Genomic DNA, 18,059 nt, shown 5'->3' with positions numbered 1-18,059 from the left:
TTCCTTACAACATCATGCCATCCAAAAAAAAAAATCCATGAACTCCAGTAACCCCTCAGCAGCAAGTCACCCGGAAACGTCACAGCAACGCCCCGCCTTTTAATCACCCTATCTCCCAACTGAAGGCGAAGCCGTGCAGCGATTGGCTAAAGCCTCACACCTCCGCGTGGCGATTGGCTCAGGTACGTGTCACTCAGCGAGGGGGGCGGGGCTTCGTTGTGTTTGCGACCACGTGTGGCAAAGCCGGGCCCGTACATCCACGTTCAATGTTACGTAATATTAAATTTAATTTGAACAAGCTGCGGTTTCAATTTAGGACGAAAAGGCAGATTTATGTGTTTATTTTATTTTTTTTAAAAATGTGTATTTAATTTAACGTCATTTTTATGTTATTTCATAGTCAGATATAATTTGTGAATAAATTAAAAATACATATTTTTACGTTTTGAATGCTTTTACATTAGAGAGCTGGTGTTCAGAGGAATATTTAAAATATTTTTTTTTTTTTTTTTTTTTTTTTTTTGGACAAACTTGAGAGGGGACTCCGTTTGAACTCCGGTGACCCCGGCTCTGCTTAAATTTTTTTATATATTTGTTTCCCTCTGTGTGTGACTACGAGGGCGTCCAACGAATTACTCCATCACTGGCTGGATCCTGGAGCCCTGCCTCTTTTCTCATTGGACTGTGTGGCCAAGCGGCTGTCAGCCCATGTGGCGTGGCCAAGCAGAATGTCAGACATTTAAATTCATCAGGCAGTCAGACACAGTGAGGGGGGAAAAAGGTTCGAAGAAGCTCGGAGGAGACGAGGAAACGGCCGCGCTCCCCTGCTGTTCCGGTGTCCTGGATGTTAAAGTGATTAAAAAAAAAAAAAAAGACGCAAAACAAGCGCGGAGTGTCCGGAAAGTGCTGCAGATCGATCGGCGTTGACTGAAGACATCACAGCGGCGCGGATAGCAGGTCGGTCCTCTCTGTTTCTGACGTTGAATATCAACATGAAGTCTTCTCGCTTGTTATTTGTATTTAAAACAAACATGGAGGCCGTGATGAACGACGCGGGTGGACACCCTGCACATCAGACCTAGGTCCGGCCAAACTTCTCCTGATGGAGATAACAGCGGTTAAAACTCAGCAGAAGCGGGATTAAAATTACACCTAGATTAAAAGAGTGGTAAAGAAACAAAGCCCGCTAACCGCTGATCAGCCGGTGTGAAAGGGTGTAGCCGGTAAAGCCACTGCCCAGTCTGATTTATAGAAGCTCCCGTGTTAGATGTGTGTGTCTGTGTGTGTCTGTGTGTGTGTGTGTGATCCTGCTGCATCACTCAGATCTGTGTTTTGTGTGCAGTTTGGGCCCTGGGTGATGACTTGCAGTCCACAGACAGGCCCTGCTGACCTAACTGTACCAACATGAATACACAATGACCTTCTTTTGCTGCACAAATGTGTGTAACTGTATGACATGTGACGATGCTGTGATGTATTATGGTGTAATGCACCTTCATAATACTGTTTATTGCAATTTTAAACATCTATGCATGGGAGTGAACCTTCCAAGCACCCATCTATCAGCTTTTTATTTAAAATATAACATAATTTAACGATGCATCCTTTCTTACTTTATCATTTGTGCGCGTCAGTTTCAGGATGTTGTTTTACTTTTTCATTAGATTTGCAGTAGAAGGATTTGATTTGGTTCTCACGCCTCTGCTTTCCTCACTGGTAACATGGAGTTGAGGAATTTGATGTCTGACAGGCCGTCACTTTTCCAGATTGGGTTTGTCTAGGAGGATTTTATTTATTTAAACGAAGCTGTGCAACCAGAAATAAACAGCGGAATTTTATTTTAGTCACTTTAGATCAGGGAGGCGTCTGATTTCTGCAGAACCAGAGGTCCCATCGCAGGTCACACACCTGCAATATGGCCCTGATCTCATCCTTGGCATGGAATTACATAATGAAAATGTGTCACGTCTCAATCCGCCGAAGAACCCGTGGAATGTTTGTGTCGTGAGAGGTGATCTGTAAAATCCAGGAACAAGTTTGTCCTCTTCACGTAATGGAAGAGGATGTTATAGTTGCAAGTCAGGTCTTGTTCCGAGTTCCTGCTGGATGAGCTGAAGCCAGGTTTAGAAAGGGATAACAGCGCAGTTACTATTGAACGTGTGGTGAGTGGTGATAAGTACGTCACCAGGTGGGGGCGCCGTGTAGTGCTGCAGGTGTAGGTAGTCTCCTGTAATGCCTGCAGGCATGAGCAGGGTGTTAGTGTGTGTGATCCAGGTCAGGTAAGGCTGGATACTGCGCTGAAGATGCTACATTAGATCTAATCCAAGGCCAAATCCGTTCAGCGACCGAGGCACAGAGTAGCCCGTCACAGTGCCGCTGACTCACCACCATGACTTGCATGCTGCATTACAGGCCGGTTGTGCAACTTCTCTTGGTGGATTTCCAACATGGAAAGTTAATTTATCAAGTCTGTTAGCTTCGGAGCTAATCAACTACTCCACCAAGGAGAAGAAGTGACCATCAGAGTGGATGTAAACCTCTGAGAGGCTCTGAGACTGCAGATACTTCAGGTTCTGTTTTATCACACAGGTAGTTGTTGGATTATCTCCATACTAGACTCTCTCTTTCTTTCTCTGGTTGCTCTGAGGGCAGGTTTTGCTTTGGCTAACTAGCCTAGCATGCTGTGCAAAGTCGTATTAGACATGGGCTCCAGCTGGCAGATTAGCATGCTAACTTCAGTAGCTATCTCTGTGCATAGAGGTCTGTTATAGTGTTCAGTGGTAAACTGTGATGCATGCAAATCAATGGTTAATCTTTTTTCGCACATCATCCTGGGGTTAAGCCAGTCTGAGCTGATGGGAGCAAGTGTTTCCTGGCAGGAGGGCTAATTGATGCTTTAGTAAAGTATTAAATTAATTAAAGCTGTGATGGAATAGGGCCAGGGAGCCACATGAACTCTTCTGCGGTGTGTTTCTGTGGCTCGCTGAGGTCAGAGATGCTTTGGGTGTTACTGCACCTGTCATGGCTGAAATGGATGTTAAGCTTGTTTCTTCAGCAACAGGAAGCTGTGCGTAATTCATCCTTTCACAGCCCATGTGGGCTCAGGCACGCGTCTGAAACGTGCTCGATGTGAAGTGCGACCAGTCTGTGTTTGCTTTAAATTGGCCGCTGTCTCCAGCTGCTAGCTCATCGGCTAATGCGTCTGAGGCCTGGTGACACTAAAAAGGCCTGACCTAGAAAAAAAGAGAACAAAGACACCAAGACAGACACGCAGTGCTGCGTGGATGTCCTCGTGGACTCGGCCTATCTGCAGACTCCATTGTCTGCTCTAAGTGCTCTTTCATGCGTGCCCAAGGGGGGCTCGTTCCCAAACCTGCCAGTCAACAATGAGCTACAGTACAGTAACAAGGCCACTGTAAGCAGATCTGTTCTTCTAACTGGCTTATTTCATATTTTAAATACCACAGAGATTCAGAATGGACGAGATAGTCATAGCCGGGATATCAGGCCGTCTGCCGGAGTCGGATAATCTAGAGGAATTTTGGGAAAACCTCATCAATGGTGTGGACATGGTGACAGAGGACAACCGGCGGTGGACACCAGGTAAGACCTCAAATCGAATAAAAGACAATTATTGCTTCTTAATATTGATCAGTTTATTGAATTCCAAATCTGTTCATCACTCTCTGCCTGAATGGTTCATTTATCATCATATTAAGGTTCAATTTCTTCACCTTCCATCAAATTAGGACACATTTCTCTACTTTTGTTTGTTTTCCAGACAGTCGAGGTCTTCCCAGATGTTCCATTATTTCATATAATAACATACGTTTTGTTTAATATTAGCCTCTTTATCAAGATAATCCTAATTTTGTAGTCTGGAAATCTGGAAATATCCGAGCTGTTGAAAGAAATTCTTTTATGATTTGGACACACAGTTCCAGGATTGTGCATGACTTGTAGTGCACCCATTCACCCAGTCGCCTCGTGTCTGTCTGCAGGGCCGATTGCCAAAATGAATCCTTGTCTGATCACGATCACCGTTTGACAAAGTTGTGATGACCTCTCAGTGATAAGAGGCTATTTTCACATGTGTGTCAGTCGGGTTATCGTAGCCTGTCAGGTTGTAAACATTTACAATCTCTGATCTGTCGGCGTGCGCTAATCTGAAGCTGCTGAGGCTGCTGCTAACAAGCAGACGCTTTATGATGTAATACTGCTCGACTTTATAGTTGTAAAAGGTTTTTTTTTATATCATAATTATAACCAGGGCAGTTAACTGTAGGTCAGTGTTCCAGTAATCCACCAGGAGCTTGTACATCTGCCAAATATTGAAAGGAAAACCTGACCCAGCTCTAGCTGCACAGCCCTGCATTATATCCCCAGAGTTGGCGCCACCACTTCATGGCTGGACTGTTGCCATTGGATGACTGAGGGGACTGTGTTTTTTCCCCTAGGCCACCCATCCTGATGTTGTCCAAGTTTTGTACGAATTTTGCTGAGAAGGATCTCGGTCTCAGCTTCGTCTCCTGCTTGAATTTTTTTTTTTTTTTTACCAGTTCCTGGCACCCACCTAAACCTCACATTCATGTGTGTTGAAAGGGTTGGATCAGGACAGCTGATGCTGCTCAGGCCTCACACCAGTCTACAGGGAGAATAGGCCTGATCTGAGAGAGTCCCTGCAAAGACGAAGACGGGAAATGTCTGAGCCAGTTTAAAAGAAAAAGCCTTTTAACACAACTTCAGATCAAAAGCTGAGATATGATCCCAGGCCTGTTTTCTGGACTGGAGTCAAATGGTGGCTAGCTTAGCAAGAAGCAAACTACAGCGAGGTCACATGACTGCAACATCACCAACAGGAAGCACAGAGCGCTGCATCAGTGTCCTTTTTGGAAATAATCTTCAATCCGTTTTCTTCCAGGTCTGTACGGTCTGCCTAAGAGGAACGGTAAACTGAAGGACATCAGCCACTTCGATGCGGCCTTCTTTGGAGTCCACCCCAAACAGGCCAACACCATGGACCCCCAGCTCCGTCTCATGCTGGAGATCGCCTACGAGGCCATCGTGGACGGAGGTGAGGAGACGTTTGTGTGATCTGACCGAGGCTGTGTTTGAATGGTTTAAAGGAAAGGTGAATGTTGTGACGCAGGGCTGAACCCAGCCGCCCTGCGCGGCAGTAAGACGGGCGTGTACATCGGGGTGAGCGGCTCAGAGGCCGGCGAGGCCTTCAGCAGAGATCCAGAGGAGCTTCTGGGATACAGCATGACCGGCTGCCAGCGCGCCATGCTGGCCAACAGACTCTCCTACTTCTTTGACTTCAGCGGTACGTGCACACACACACACACTTTCATATTTTTCATGTTTTTGCTCTAATGACCGTCCTCCTCCAGGCCCCAGCACCGCCATAGACACAGCCTGCTCCTCCAGCCTGCTGGCTTTAGAAAATGCCTTCCACGCCATCCGCCAGGGCCACTGTGATGCCGCCCTGGTGGGAGGAGTCAACCTGCTGCTCAAGCCAAACACCTCTGTGCAGTTCATGAAACTGGGCATGCTCAGTCCTGAGGGGACCTGCAAGTCCTTCGACTCATCAGGTAAAAGAAGAAGAAGAGACTCTGAATGGCTCTGGTATTTCCCCTCCTCGCCAACTGAACGGTGATGTTTTTGTTCAGGAAATGGATACTGCCGCTCTGAAGCAGCGGTCGTCGTGCTGCTGACGAAGCGGTCGGTGGCTAAGAGGGTTTACGCCACAGTGATCAACGCTGGCAACAACACAGACGGATACAAAGAGCAAGGTGAGGGAAGCTTCTGGACCTTCCATCCATCATTTTTTGACCGCTTAGAGTGACAGGATCGTCGGCTGTACTTACTCTCATAAGTTCCTCCTCCTCTTTCCTTCAGGTGTAACATTTCCTTCAGGAGACATGCAGCAGAGGTTGGTTCGTTCTCTCTATGAGGAGGCCAACATCTCCCCTGAGCAGGTGGAGTACATCGAAGCTCACGGCACTGGAACAAAGGTCGGTGCACACATCTGCAGCTTTATTTTAGCTCCTTGTTGCTTTGTGAGAATAAAAAGTTCACACACTTCTGCTGCAGGTTGGGGACCCACAGGAGGTGAACGGCATTGTCAGTGTGTTCTGTCAATCAAAACGAGAGCCTCTGCTTATTGGTTCCACCAAGTCCAACATGGGCCATCCGGAGCCAGCCTCTGGTCTGGCTGCTCTGGCAAAGGTGAGTGTAACAGCAGCCCCCTCTACTGGCTGAAGATACGTACCATCATGTTTCCATTCCACAGTTACTACATTTTTTTCCCGTCTCTTCGTGCAGGTGGTGCTTTCTTTGGAGCGAGGAGTCTGGGCTCCCAACCTGCACTTCAACGATCCCAACACCGACATTCCCGCCCTCACAGACGGCCGGGTTCAGGTCGTAGACCGGCCTGTTCCCATCCGAGGAGGCATCGTGGGGATCAACTCCTTTGGATTCGGAGGTTCAAATGTTCACGTCATCCTTCGTCCTGCGGGGAAACCAGACGGCTCTTCTTCACCCAGGAAGGTTCCCAGGGTGCTCCAGGCCTGTGGCCGAACAGAGGAAGCGGTGAACACCATCCTCCAAAAGGGCTCGGAACATGCTGCAGATGAGAGCTTCCTGTCTCTGCTGAATGAAGTGTCTGGAGCCCCCGCTGCTAGCATGCCGTACCGAGGCTACGCACTGATCGGCTCGCAGAGCAACGTCACAGAGGTCCAGCAGGTGCAGGCCACAGGCAGGCCGCTGTGGTACGTCTGCTCAGGTGAGTTCGGAGGTTTAGTTTTACTGATCGGTGGATTCATCTGCACTGAAGGTGTGTGACGGTTTATGGTATGAACAGGTATGGGAACACAGTGGGCAGGCATGGGCCGCAGCCTCATGCAGCTGCCGCACTTCAGAGAGTCCATTCTGCGCTCGGATGCTGCTCTGAAGGACACCGGCCTGGTTGTGTCTCGCCTGCTCATGGCGGCTGATGACTCTACTTTTGAAGACACCGTTCATGCCTTTGTTGGCCTTGCTGCCATACAGGTAGTCCTTGGATTTCACTCCTTTAAACGTATGGATACACGCTCACTACACGCTGTGTCCGTCACCCCTCACACTTCCTCTGTGTTTTCAGATCGCTCAGATCGACCTGCTTGCCAAGCTGGGTCTGCAGCCTGACGGGATTGTGGGACACTCTGTGGGAGAGCTGGCCTGCGGCTACGCTGATGGCTCCCTCAGCCACAGCGAGGCCATCTTGGCCGCCTACTGGAGGGGCCGCTGCATCAAGGAGGCCAAACTTCCTCCAGGAGGGATGGCTGCTGTCGGTAAATAATTCTTTAGAAACTATTGAGGGCTGAAATGTATTCTTCCTTAGCAGCACCATTGTTTAAGTATAACGGTGCCTTCCTTACCTTTGTGTTCGCTGTGTGTGTTCCAGGCCTGACCTGGGCAGAGTGTGCAGCTCAGTGTCCTAAGGGAGTGGTCCCAGCCTGCCACAATGCCGAGGACACAGTCACTATCTCCGGTCCTCAGGTCAGACCACATCCTACCACTGTTTTTCTTGCACAAAACATGTTCTGCACTGACTGACTGATGTGTGTGATTCTTCAGGATGCAGTCAGTGCATTTGTGTCCCAGCTGAAAGAGCAGGGAGTCTTTGCCAAGGAGGTGCGTAGCGCTGGCGTCGCTTTCCACTCCTACTACATGGCCTCCATCGCTCCGACCCTGCTGGCTGCTCTGAAGAAGGTTTGGATCTCTGCACGATGCAGCAGTAAGGCTGCCATGGTCACAGTTCTAGATCATTAATGAAAAGAATCTGGTGTGTAGGTGATTAAGGAGCCCCGGAAGCGCTCCTCACGCTGGGTGAGCACCAGCATCCCTCAGACTGAGTGGGACTCTCAGCTGGCTCTGTACAGCTCAGCCGACTACCACGTCAACAACCTGGTGAGCCCCGTGCTGTTCCAGGAGGGCCTCAGCCTGGTGCCTGAAAACGCAGTGGTGGTGGAGATCGCGCCTCACGCTCTGCTGCAGGTACGCTCGGCAAAAAAACAAAGAAAAAGAACGGCTTCATAACAAGCTTAGTGGCATCACGCTCTTTTCTATCCTTCTCAGGCCATCCTTAAGCGTAGCCTGAAGCAGACCTGCTCGATACTCCCCCTGATGAAGCGAGGCCACAACAACAACCTGGAGTTCTTCCTCTCAAACATCGGCAAGATCTACATGAACGGGTCAGTTCAACAAAAGTCCTGTGAGGCAGCGAGTGAGGCAAACGCCTTTTAATGGATGCCTGTTGTCTGGAATAAACATCTTTTTGATTTCCCTCTTCAGCGTCAACATGGATTCTAACGGCTTCTGCCCCGAGGTGAAGTACCCCGTACCTGTTGGTACCCCTCTGATCTCCCCCTTAGTGCAGTGGGACCACGCCCAGACCTGGGATATCCCCAAGGCAGAGCACTTTACGTCTGGCTCAGGGGGGGCCAATTCATCCATCGTCTATAATATCGGTACAAAAAAATACACAACACAATTCTCAGTGTGTTTTGTGTCATAGCTTTAATTCGTGCATGGTGTTCATCTTTGATCAGAGATAAACCCGGAGTCTTCAGACTACTATCTCCTTGGACACTGCATCGACGGGCGTGTTCTGTACCCGGCAACGGGCTACCTGGTGCTGGCCTGGCGAACCTTAGTGAGAAGTCTTGGAGTTGTAATGGAATCTACCCCTGTAACCTTTGAGGACGTGACCATCCACAGGGCCACCATCCTCCCTAAGACTGGTGAGTGGAGTGAGTCAGTGGACCATCGGGATTAAATCCGTTAAATTCTTGCCTTTCATTTCTTAGACAGATTTTGGGGGCTTGGCTGTGATGACTGTGCCTTTAGGCTTCATTTCAAACTGTGTGTATCTGTCTGTCTGTCTTCACCTCTGTTCCTGTCAGGCTCGGTACAGTTAGAGGTGAACCTCATGCCTGCCACCAACAAGTTTGAAGTTTCAGAGAATGGAAACCTGGCTGTCAGCGGTAGGTCATCATTTACAGATAAAATACTTCATACTGTAAATTCTTCAGCGTTGTTCTTGTTATCGAATGTGAAAACTCAGCCCTGCTTCTTCTCCAGGTAAGGTGAGCCTTCTGGAGGATGCGGCCCTTGATTCATTCCATAGTCAGATAAGTCGGCAAGCTTCCAGAGAAGATGACCCGAAACTGAAGCTGAAGGCAAGTGACATCTACAAAGAGCTGCGCCTGCGTGGATATGACTATAGGAAGGCCTTCCAGGGCATCTTGGAGTCCAACAACGCAGGTAACAGTGCTGTGGGTTTCGTGGATTTATGTTTTTTTTTGCAGCAAGTCAAGTAATGAGGATGTGATCAGTCACATTCCTGCCTTTGAAATCTGATTGGTCGTTGCCAGGAGACAGTGGAAAGCTGCTCTGGACAGGAAACTGGGTGACCTTTCTGGACACCATGCTGCAGATGATCGTGTTAGGGCTGCCAGGTCGAAGTTTGCGTTTGCCCACCAGAATCCGTTCGGTGTGCATCGATCCAGCTGTCCACGTGGAAAAAGTCTGCGAGTACGCTGATGAAAAGAAAGGTGCGTATGTGTGCACTGACGCACGCTCTCATCATCATTTGTTGCTGAGCGACGTGGTCCGTGCTGTTACGTGAACTCCTCACTCAGCAGAAAATCTCCTCGCTCCTCCCTGTAGCTGTCGATGTCCACGTGAGCCGTTGCCTTGACAACATTGCTGCTGGCGGAGTTCAGATCAGCGGGCTGCACGCCACCGTGGCTCCTCGTCGGCAGCAGCAGCAGAGCCCCCCCACGCTGGAGGAGTTTGCGTTCGTTCCTTATGTGGAGACAGAGTGCCTTACAGGCAACAGGAAGCTAGCTGAGCAGCTGAGACTCTGCAAAGGTAAAGATGGCTGATTGTTGATGTTGCATCCACTGCAGTCTTTCAAAAGGGGCCCCAGAATGGACCCCTGTGGAGCCCCGCAAATGAAAAGTTTTCCACCTGACGCAAACATTTAGACATGTGGTTTACAGCTTGTCATTGTTTCCATTCAGGTTTGATCCACAGACTGCAGCGGAAGTTGGCTCTTCATGGTGTCAAACTCTCCATCCCTGGCCTAGAGGGGGTGTCAGACAGCCCTCTACCCAGCCTTGAACCCTCCGAGCCTGGCCTGGTGCAGCTGCTGACCCTCCTCTGCGGTCTGGAGCTGAATGGGAACCTTCGCTCAGAGCTGGAGCAGGTGGTGGAGAGGGAGCGGGCATGTCTGCTGCAGGACGTTCTGCTGCAGGGTCTGTTAGACAACCCGGCCCTCAGACACTGCCTGGACATCACTATGGAAAACAGCAACCCTGGCAGGATCAAAGTCTTGGAGGTAAGACTAGAAAGAAATGGAGAGAATGTCTGCGGGTGTAAAGGGACTCTAACCTTCTTCACCTCTCTGACCCTGGCAGGCTTTCTCAAACGATGGCCAGCTCTTCTCCCGCGTAGTACCCCTCCTCAACATCCAGCCCATGCTGCAGGTGGACTACACTGCCACAGCCTCCAGCCTGGATCTCCTGTCCCCCCACCAGACCTCCCTGGAGGAGCTGGGCATCTCCACCGCTCAGTGGAACCCTCTGACAGACACAGCTCCAGGAGGGGCATCAGGTGCAGACCTGGTGGTGTGTAACCACGCGTGGGGTGCTCTCAGGACAGAGCCTGGACTCCTGGTGGCAAATCTGGTGTCTGCAGCCAAACAGCACGGGTTTGTTCTCCTGCACACCCTGCTGAAGGGGGACACTCTGGGGGAGACAGTCGCCTTCCTTTCAAGCACTGCACAGAGCAGCAGCCAACAAGGGCTGCTGACACAGGTCAGAACAAAATTCACTTCCATTCCTTCACATTTCTGAATTAAACACATATTTTCATTTCATCTTGTGCTTTTCTTGCCAGGCTGAGTGGGAGAAAGTGTTCTCTGAGGCGTCTCTCAACCTGGTGGCGGTCAGGAAGTCTTATTACGGCTCCGCCCTCTTCCTCTGCCGCTGTCGGCCTGCGGACAAACAACCCATTTTCCTACCTGTGGACAGCAACGACTATAAGTGGGTGGACACACTCAAGGTTGGTTCCATATTCTAAGAAGATCCAGACAGTATTGGGACGTGAGTTTATCAGTTCCAATAATAACCACGTGTTACGGTGTGGATCTGTGCAGCAGACACTGATGGCCGAGTCAGACCGTCCGGTGTGGTTGACTGCTTCTCAGGCCCACTGCGGCATCGTGGGAATGATCAACTGTTTACGGCAGGAGCCAGGCGGCAACCGAATACGGTGAGATGCCACATATGTACATAAACTCCATTTATGGAGCACTGTACATATATATGTTGTAGGTGTGTTGTCCATGATTGGGTTTTTATGTCCCTCTTCTGTCTTTGTGTCCACCAGCTGTGCATTTGTGTCCAATCTAAACAACTCTTCAGCAGCACCAACCCTCCAGCCGGGCCACAAGTCCGTTCAGTCAGTGCTGGACAGGGATCTGGTTATGAATGTGTTCAGGGACGGACACTGGGGCTCCTTCAGACACCAGCTCATCACTCACGGTATGTTGAAAAAATATTATTATTAAATCTAAGCTTAAAAAACACCAAAAAACCCCAATGACACTTTTGCGTTTTGTGGTCGTCAGATCAAAACGAGGAGCAGACGGAGCACGCCTATGTCAACGTGCTGACTCGAGGCGACCTGTCCTCTCTGCACTGGATCGCTTCGCCGCTCCGCCACTTCGTGAGCAGCAGCCCCAATGTGCAGCTCTGCCGGGTCTACTACAGCTCGCTCAACTTTAGGGATATCATGCTGGCCACCGGCAAGCTGCCACCAGATGCTATTCCAGGTAGAGTTTAACACCTCTTTAGAGTTCAAATGTGCACAAGAGCAGTTGGATAACAAACTATGTTGTTATGCTGCAGGGGACCAAGCTCTGCAGCAGTGCATGCTGGGTATGGAGTTTTCTGGGCGGAACCCCTCCGGTCAGCGCGTGATGGGGCTGCTACCTGCTAAAGGCCTGGCAACGACCGTGGATGCTGATAAGCGGTTCCTGTGGGAGGTTCCCAGCAGCTGGTAAATATGACGTGTGTGTATATGATTCAAATTCTACATGTGACATGTTGTTTTATGAATAAAATGATCCTTCGTGTGTGCAGGACGCTGGAGCAAGCCGCCTCTGTGCCAGTGGTTTATGCCACGGCCTACTATTCTCTGGTGGTACGCGGCAGGCTTCGCCCCGGTGAGACCGTTCTAATCCACTCGGGGTCAGGGGGCGTCGGCCAGGCGGCCATCGCCATCGCACTCAGCAGGAAATGCAGAGTCTTTACCACAGTCGGTTAGTAGTAACACTCCAGTGCACACTCTTTGCTTTGAATGCATTTTTTTTTACGTGCCCTGATTCTGTGTCTGGTGTGAGCAGGCTCTGCAGAGAAGCGGGCCTACCTGCAGGAGCGCTTCCCTCAGCTGTCCGCAGAGTCTTTTGCTAACTCCAGAGACGCCTCCTTTGAACAGCACGTCCTGCTGCACACACAGGGCAAAGGTCAGACCCTCCTCTTTGCAGCGAAGAGCTATGTTTATTGTGTTTTATTATTGTGCGTAAGCTCATGTGTGTGTTTTTAGGTGTGGATTTGGTGCTGAACTCTCTGGCTGAGGAGAAGCTGCAGGCTAGTATCCGCTGTCTGGCCAGACACGGACGATTCCTGGAGATCGGCAAATACGACCTTTCCAACAACTCCCCACTGGGTCAGTACGACACCTCAGACTCTCACCAGCTTTTACTGTGGCACAGTCTGATGAATTCTTCATGATCTCTGCAGGCATGGCTCTGTTTCTGAAGAACGTGGCATTCCATGGGATCCTGCTGGACGCTCTCTTTGAGGAGGGCAACCAGGAGTGGGAGGAAGTGTCCGAGCTGCTGAAGGAGGGCATCCTTAAAGGTGTCGTTCAGCCACTAAAGACCACCGTTTTCGAGAGGGACCAAGTGGAGCAAGCATTCAGATACATGGCTCAGGGCAAGCACATCGGAAAGGTGGTCTTGCAGGTGAGATTTTTTTTTTTTTAGCTCTCGCTTTCATCCTTTAATGTCCAAACACAGCGCCACATCCTCTTTAATGTTTAATGTCCTCTCACACAACAGGTTCGTCATGAGGAGAAGGGCGCAGCTGTCCAGCATTCCGCCCCACTGTCTCTTCCAGCCATCTGCCGCACCTTCTGCCCTGCATCCCACTCCTACATCATTACCGGTGGGCTGGGAGGTTTCGGTTTGGAGCTTGCTCAGTGGCTGGTGGAGAGGGGAGCCCGCAAACTGGTGCTGACGTCTCGATCGGGCATCAGGAACGGTGAGGCGCGATGACGGCGAGGCTTCCGAGAGCACCGCTTTGTCATTTGACATTACATCTGGGGAATTAAGTAGGAAAAATATAGAAGGATAAAATGTACATTTGTTCTCAGGGTACCAGGCGAAGCGCGTGCGTGAGTGGCAGAACCAGGATGTGAAGGTCTTGGTGTCGACCAATGACGTCAGCACACTGGACGGGACGGAGAAGCTGATTGCTGAGGCCAATGCACTGGGACCAGTGGGCGGAGTCTTCCACCTGGCCATGGTAACATAAGAGAAGCAGTTTTGGTTTAAACTTCGTGGTCTTCAGAGTCATGTTTGACGGTTCAGGACATTTCCATTAAACTCTGCTATAATTTGCATTTTTTTGTTGGGTCATTTCCAGGTGTTGAAAGATGGAATGTTGGAGAATTTGACTCCTCAGCTCTTCCTCGATGTGAACAAGCCCAAATATGATGGCACCGTGAACCTGGACAAGTAAGACGCACTCTGGCTTCTTACTGGTTTATTAATTCATGATGGATCTCATGCATCTCTTTCGTTTCCCTCTCCAGAGTAACACGGAAGTCGTGCCCTGACCTCAGTCACTTCGTGGCCTTCTCCTCTGTCAGCTGTGGCCGTGGAAACGCTGGCCAAAGTAACTATGGTTACGCCAACTCAGCAATGGAGCGCATCTGTGAAAAGCGCCGCTACGACGGTCTGCCTGGACTCGCGGTTCAGTGGGGTGCTATCGGCGACGTGGGCGTGGTGCTGGAGACGATGGGCGGCAACGACGCGGTAATTGGCGGCACCCTGCCACAGCGCATCGCGTCCTGCCTGGACGTACTAGACCTGTTCCTGTGCCGGCGGCAGCCCGTGATGTCCAGCTTCATTCTGGCAGAGAGGACGGTGGTGAAGAGCGAGGCAGGGAGTCAGAGAGACTTGGTGGAGGCTGTCGCTCACATTCTAGGTGAATTCCAGTGCACCGAATTCTTAGGTTTCCCCCTTTGTCGCCAAGATGGCCGCCATCAGGATGGTGAGCTCACATGCAGCCCCCGCTCATCTGCGTTGTTGTGCCCTCAGGTGTGCGGGACGTGAACAGTCTGAATGCTGAAGCCTCGCTGGCAGACCTGGGCCTGGACTCACTGATGGGCGTGGAGGTCCGCCAGACCCTAGAGCGGGACTACGACATCGTCATGACCATGAGGGAGATCCGCCAGCTCACCATCAACAAGCTGCGAGAGCTGGCCAATAGGAAGCCAGAAGGATCGAAAGGTATCACCGAAGGCTGAGATTTAATGAGTGTAAGGAGGTTTTATTTGTTACTTGAGTCTTCACTGCATCTATCCGTGCAGAGTCTCACCAGGCTGCTGCTAAGGACGGCCTTCGCTCTGTGCTGGAGTCCGATCTCACCCAGATGTTAGTCAACCCCGACGGCCCCACTGTGACGCCACTCAATGCTGTGCAGAGCCAGGAGAGGCCGCTGTTCCTGGTCCATCCCATAGAGGGCTCCATCGCTGCATTCAGGACTCTTTGCTCCAAGCTCAGCGTGCCGTGCTACGGCCTGCAGTGCACCAAAGGTACGTTGGCGTGTCCTTCCGCAAACAAGACATCATCATTTGTTCAATCCGCTGTGCTGATTCTAATGTGTGTGTTTCCATCCACAGCCGCTCCTCTGGACAGCATCCAGTCTCTGGCAGCCTTCTATGTGGACTCTATCAAACAGGTTCAGGCCGACGGCCCGTACAGGATCGCCGGCTACTCCTTCGGCGCCTGCGTGGCGTTTGAGATGTGCTCTCAGCTGCAGACGCAGAATCGCTCTGTGGAGTGTCTGTTTCTGTTCGATGGATCACACTCCTATGTGGCAGCATACACACAGGTTAGAGAATGCACACACACACACACACACACAGACACACAGGGCTGCATTTAAAGTATCATGTTTTTTTTGTTTTTCAGAGCTACAGAGCCAAGCTGACACCAGGCAAAGAGTCTGAGGCTGAAACCGAAGCCCTGTGCGCGTTCATCCAGCAGTTCACTGGCATCGAATACAACAAGGTACACACTCACACACATACACAAAGAAGGCGTCCATCGGTCATTACATCCTGCTCTTATCCTGCAGCTGTTGGAGACTCTCCTCCCGCTGTCGGACCTGAAGGAGCGCGTCAACGTGGCGGTGGACCTGATCACCTCCAGCCACAAGAACATCAGCCGAGACTCTCTCCACTTCGCCGCCACCACCTTCTACTACAAGCTCAAAGCTGCTGACAGCTACGTGCCGGCAACAAAATACCACGGCAACGTGACGCTGCTGCGCGCCAAAACCACCAGCGAGTACGAGCAGAACCTGGGAGCTGACTATAAGCTCAGCGAGGTAACACACACACACACAGGATCAGGATCAGAGGCTGTTTCAGAGCTGTTCTCATGCTGAATTTCCATCTTGTTTTGCACAGGTGTGCGACGGCCAGGTGTCTGTTCACGTCATCGAGGGAGACCACCGCACATTCCTGCAAGGCGAGGGGGTGGAGTCTATCAGCAGCATCATCCACACCTCACTGGCCGAGCCGCGGGTCACGCCAAGGGAGGGTTAAACATCAGCCTCCACCTTTAAACTCATCCACAACATTCCCAAATACTTTTTTTTTTAAATCGGCGACTTGCTAATAATAATAATAATAATGCACCCTAACTTGTCAGAGCTCCTAACGTGTTTGTACATTAAGATTTTCTAATGTATGTGACCTTACGTTGCCATTCACCCTTTCTTTTTTATCATAGTAAGTAAACAGCCTGTGTTGGAAGGAAGGCTTTTAAACTACACGCTGAAGAAATGTAGCTAGGCTACGCTAACAGTTAGAACATGTGCTTTTCCTTTCAGACCTCACTGAAGCGCGCTAACATTAGCATCGCTTCCTGTCGGTCGTTCTTTCCTCCAATCATTCTGATCGTAGCACGACAAAACCACTGTGCAGCTCCTGATGTCTTTTGTGTGTGTGTGTGCTTAAATCACTGTGTGTGGACTCACTAATATCAAAACAACTGGAAAATAATTTAACCCTTTAACATTTCTTATTGTATTTAAAAAAAAAAAGTCACTTTTCTCCTGACGTAGCACTTAATCCCAAAAACTTAAAGGCACCTTTTTTTGTATTGTTGTTTAAAAAAGGAATGTGTGTTACCTCCGTGTCCTGTTTTCAGAACTGTGAACAAAAAAGATTTGAAGCCAAAACAAACTGAAATTATGGGGAAAAAAAACAGTATGACAGAAAAAAAGTGGATTCTAATGAACAGTATTGAATGAGTTGTGAAGAATTATGAAGATATTCTTGTTTCGTTATGTTTTTTATAACCTTATCTCTATCATAATGTAAAATTCTGAGGTTATTTGTTTTAAAGAAAAATGCTGTAATGTGTCTTAAATGCAACACAAAGTCATCACATTACATTTGGCTGGATTTGAAAAATCAAACCTTACCACAGTGATTGTCTGTAAAGACTCACAGGAAGAGGAAGTGCAGGTGTGTTGTTTGTGAACAGCTGTCTCTGACTCCGAGTGGTCCAGCCCGACCTCTGAGGCCCCTCCGCGGGTCAGTGACGGGTCCGGAGGCTGCAGACTGCGGTGAGAAGGAGAAGGACGTGACAGTGTGTGCTCCTCTGTTGTTGTATGTTGTATTATTGACTAATAAAGACTCACTAATCACTTTAAGTTTGTGTTTTTTTTACTTTAAATACGACAAGTGGGACATGAGGACACATTATTGATCAACTGTTATTGATTTTTGGTGAAATATGACGCTGTTCAGGTTACTTCCGTGTCGAACGTAGACTGTTTATAAAAGTAGGCAAGCCGGTACGCCCATCTGGCTGCGTCATCACTACTCTCGTCCAATGGCAGGACCATCTGGCTGCGTCGTCACTACTCTCGTCCAATGGCAGGACCATCTGGCTGCGTCGTCACTACTCTCGTCCAATGGCAGGCCGGGTCGCTTAGCGGGTTTTTACAAATCCCGGAAGTTTGGTGTTTACTGCGGAATCGGGACGCTGGAATCGCGCATATTCTTCGATCTGACCCTTGGATCGATACTGCCGAAGTTCCCAGCAGCTGTGATGAGTTCAGCACTTTATTACTCCACCGCCACGTTTTAATACTGATAGCCTGCTGCTAGCGCTAGCTTGTAGTGATGGCGAGATGAAGCTTTCCATCCAAACGGTTCACACATGAGCCTTCATGAGCTTCACGGTGCTTCTTTTTTGTTTTTTTGCTCTCATGTGACATCTAGTGGTCGATACATGTGCAGCAGCGTGATGTGTGAAGCCATGAATTCAATAACTGATAACTCGACCTTCACCACATACGTCACAATCACAATCACTAGCCTCCATACGCGCTTCAGAAAAAAAACTTTATTGATCACTGGAAGGCTCGACAGTACTAGTTTGGTGTCTGTTTAGCCTGTTTAAACAATAGCAAGTCTCTTTCTATGTGAACCAGCATCAGGTGGGTTCCTGCTCACACGGCGTGCGGCTCCACCTGCCTCCTCCTCGGGTGGAGTTACTCAGGCCTGTCGGTGCTGCTCGGTGAGTACACTAACATTATTATGAGCATGATGCTGACAGTTGGATTCAGTTATTCCTGAGTTTTGTGTCTTTGCTTTGAGAGTCCAGCCTGGAATCTGAGCAGCTTTACCAATGATGCCTGAGG

General features: G+C 49.7%; 1 protein-coding gene across 1 annotated transcript; it reads left to right on the top strand.

The window, feature by feature from the left end:
• Positions 1–644: 644 nt before the first annotated feature.
• fasn (fatty acid synthase) lies at positions 645–17,063 on the top strand. The gene is made up of 42 exons (XM_028407624.1): positions 645–957; positions 3,468–3,603; positions 4,922–5,074; positions 5,150–5,323; positions 5,391–5,591; positions 5,670–5,792; positions 5,899–6,014; positions 6,094–6,228; positions 6,325–6,784; positions 6,863–7,050; positions 7,142–7,331; positions 7,445–7,539; positions 7,618–7,752; positions 7,834–8,037; positions 8,119–8,234; positions 8,335–8,510; positions 8,592–8,783; positions 8,946–9,026; positions 9,124–9,306; positions 9,417–9,596; positions 9,712–9,915; positions 10,068–10,384; positions 10,464–10,862; positions 10,945–11,109; positions 11,204–11,319; positions 11,437–11,591; positions 11,678–11,881; positions 11,958–12,108; positions 12,192–12,370; positions 12,455–12,574; positions 12,655–12,777; positions 12,852–13,075; positions 13,172–13,373; positions 13,486–13,637; positions 13,758–13,849; positions 13,927–14,321; positions 14,435–14,626; positions 14,707–14,931; positions 15,019–15,230; positions 15,311–15,409; positions 15,477–15,728; positions 15,811–17,063. Exons 2-42 carry the CDS (start codon positions 3,477–3,479, stop codon positions 15,946–15,948), a joined length of 7,545 nt encoding a protein of 2,514 aa, XP_028263425.1. The 5' UTR covers positions 645–957; positions 3,468–3,476; the 3' UTR covers positions 15,949–17,063.
• The last annotated feature ends 996 nt before the right edge of the window (positions 17,064–18,059 follow it).

Source organism: Parambassis ranga, chromosome 6 (genome assembly GCF_900634625.1).
Source record: "Parambassis ranga chromosome 6, fParRan2.1, whole genome shotgun sequence".
NCBI lineage: Eukaryota > Metazoa > Chordata > Actinopteri > Ambassidae > Parambassis > Parambassis ranga.
The sequence above is the reverse complement of the archived record's forward strand: the minus strand, read 5'-3'. Positions and strand labels throughout refer to the sequence as shown.

Bases quoted from the DNA above. Each gene is read 5' to 3' on its own strand.
- fasn (XM_028407624.1), top strand. From the start codon at position 3,477: ATGGACGAGATAGTCATAGCCGGGATATCAGGCCGTCTGCCGGAGTCG. The intron at 9,307-9,416 runs GTAACAGTGCTG...GGTCGTTGCCAG, and splicing joins CTTGGAGTCCAACAACGCAG to GAGACAGTGGAAAGCTGCTC. The intron at 9,916-10,067 runs GTAAAGATGGCT...GTTTCCATTCAG, and splicing joins GCAGCTGAGACTCTGCAAAG to GTTTGATCCACAGACTGCAG.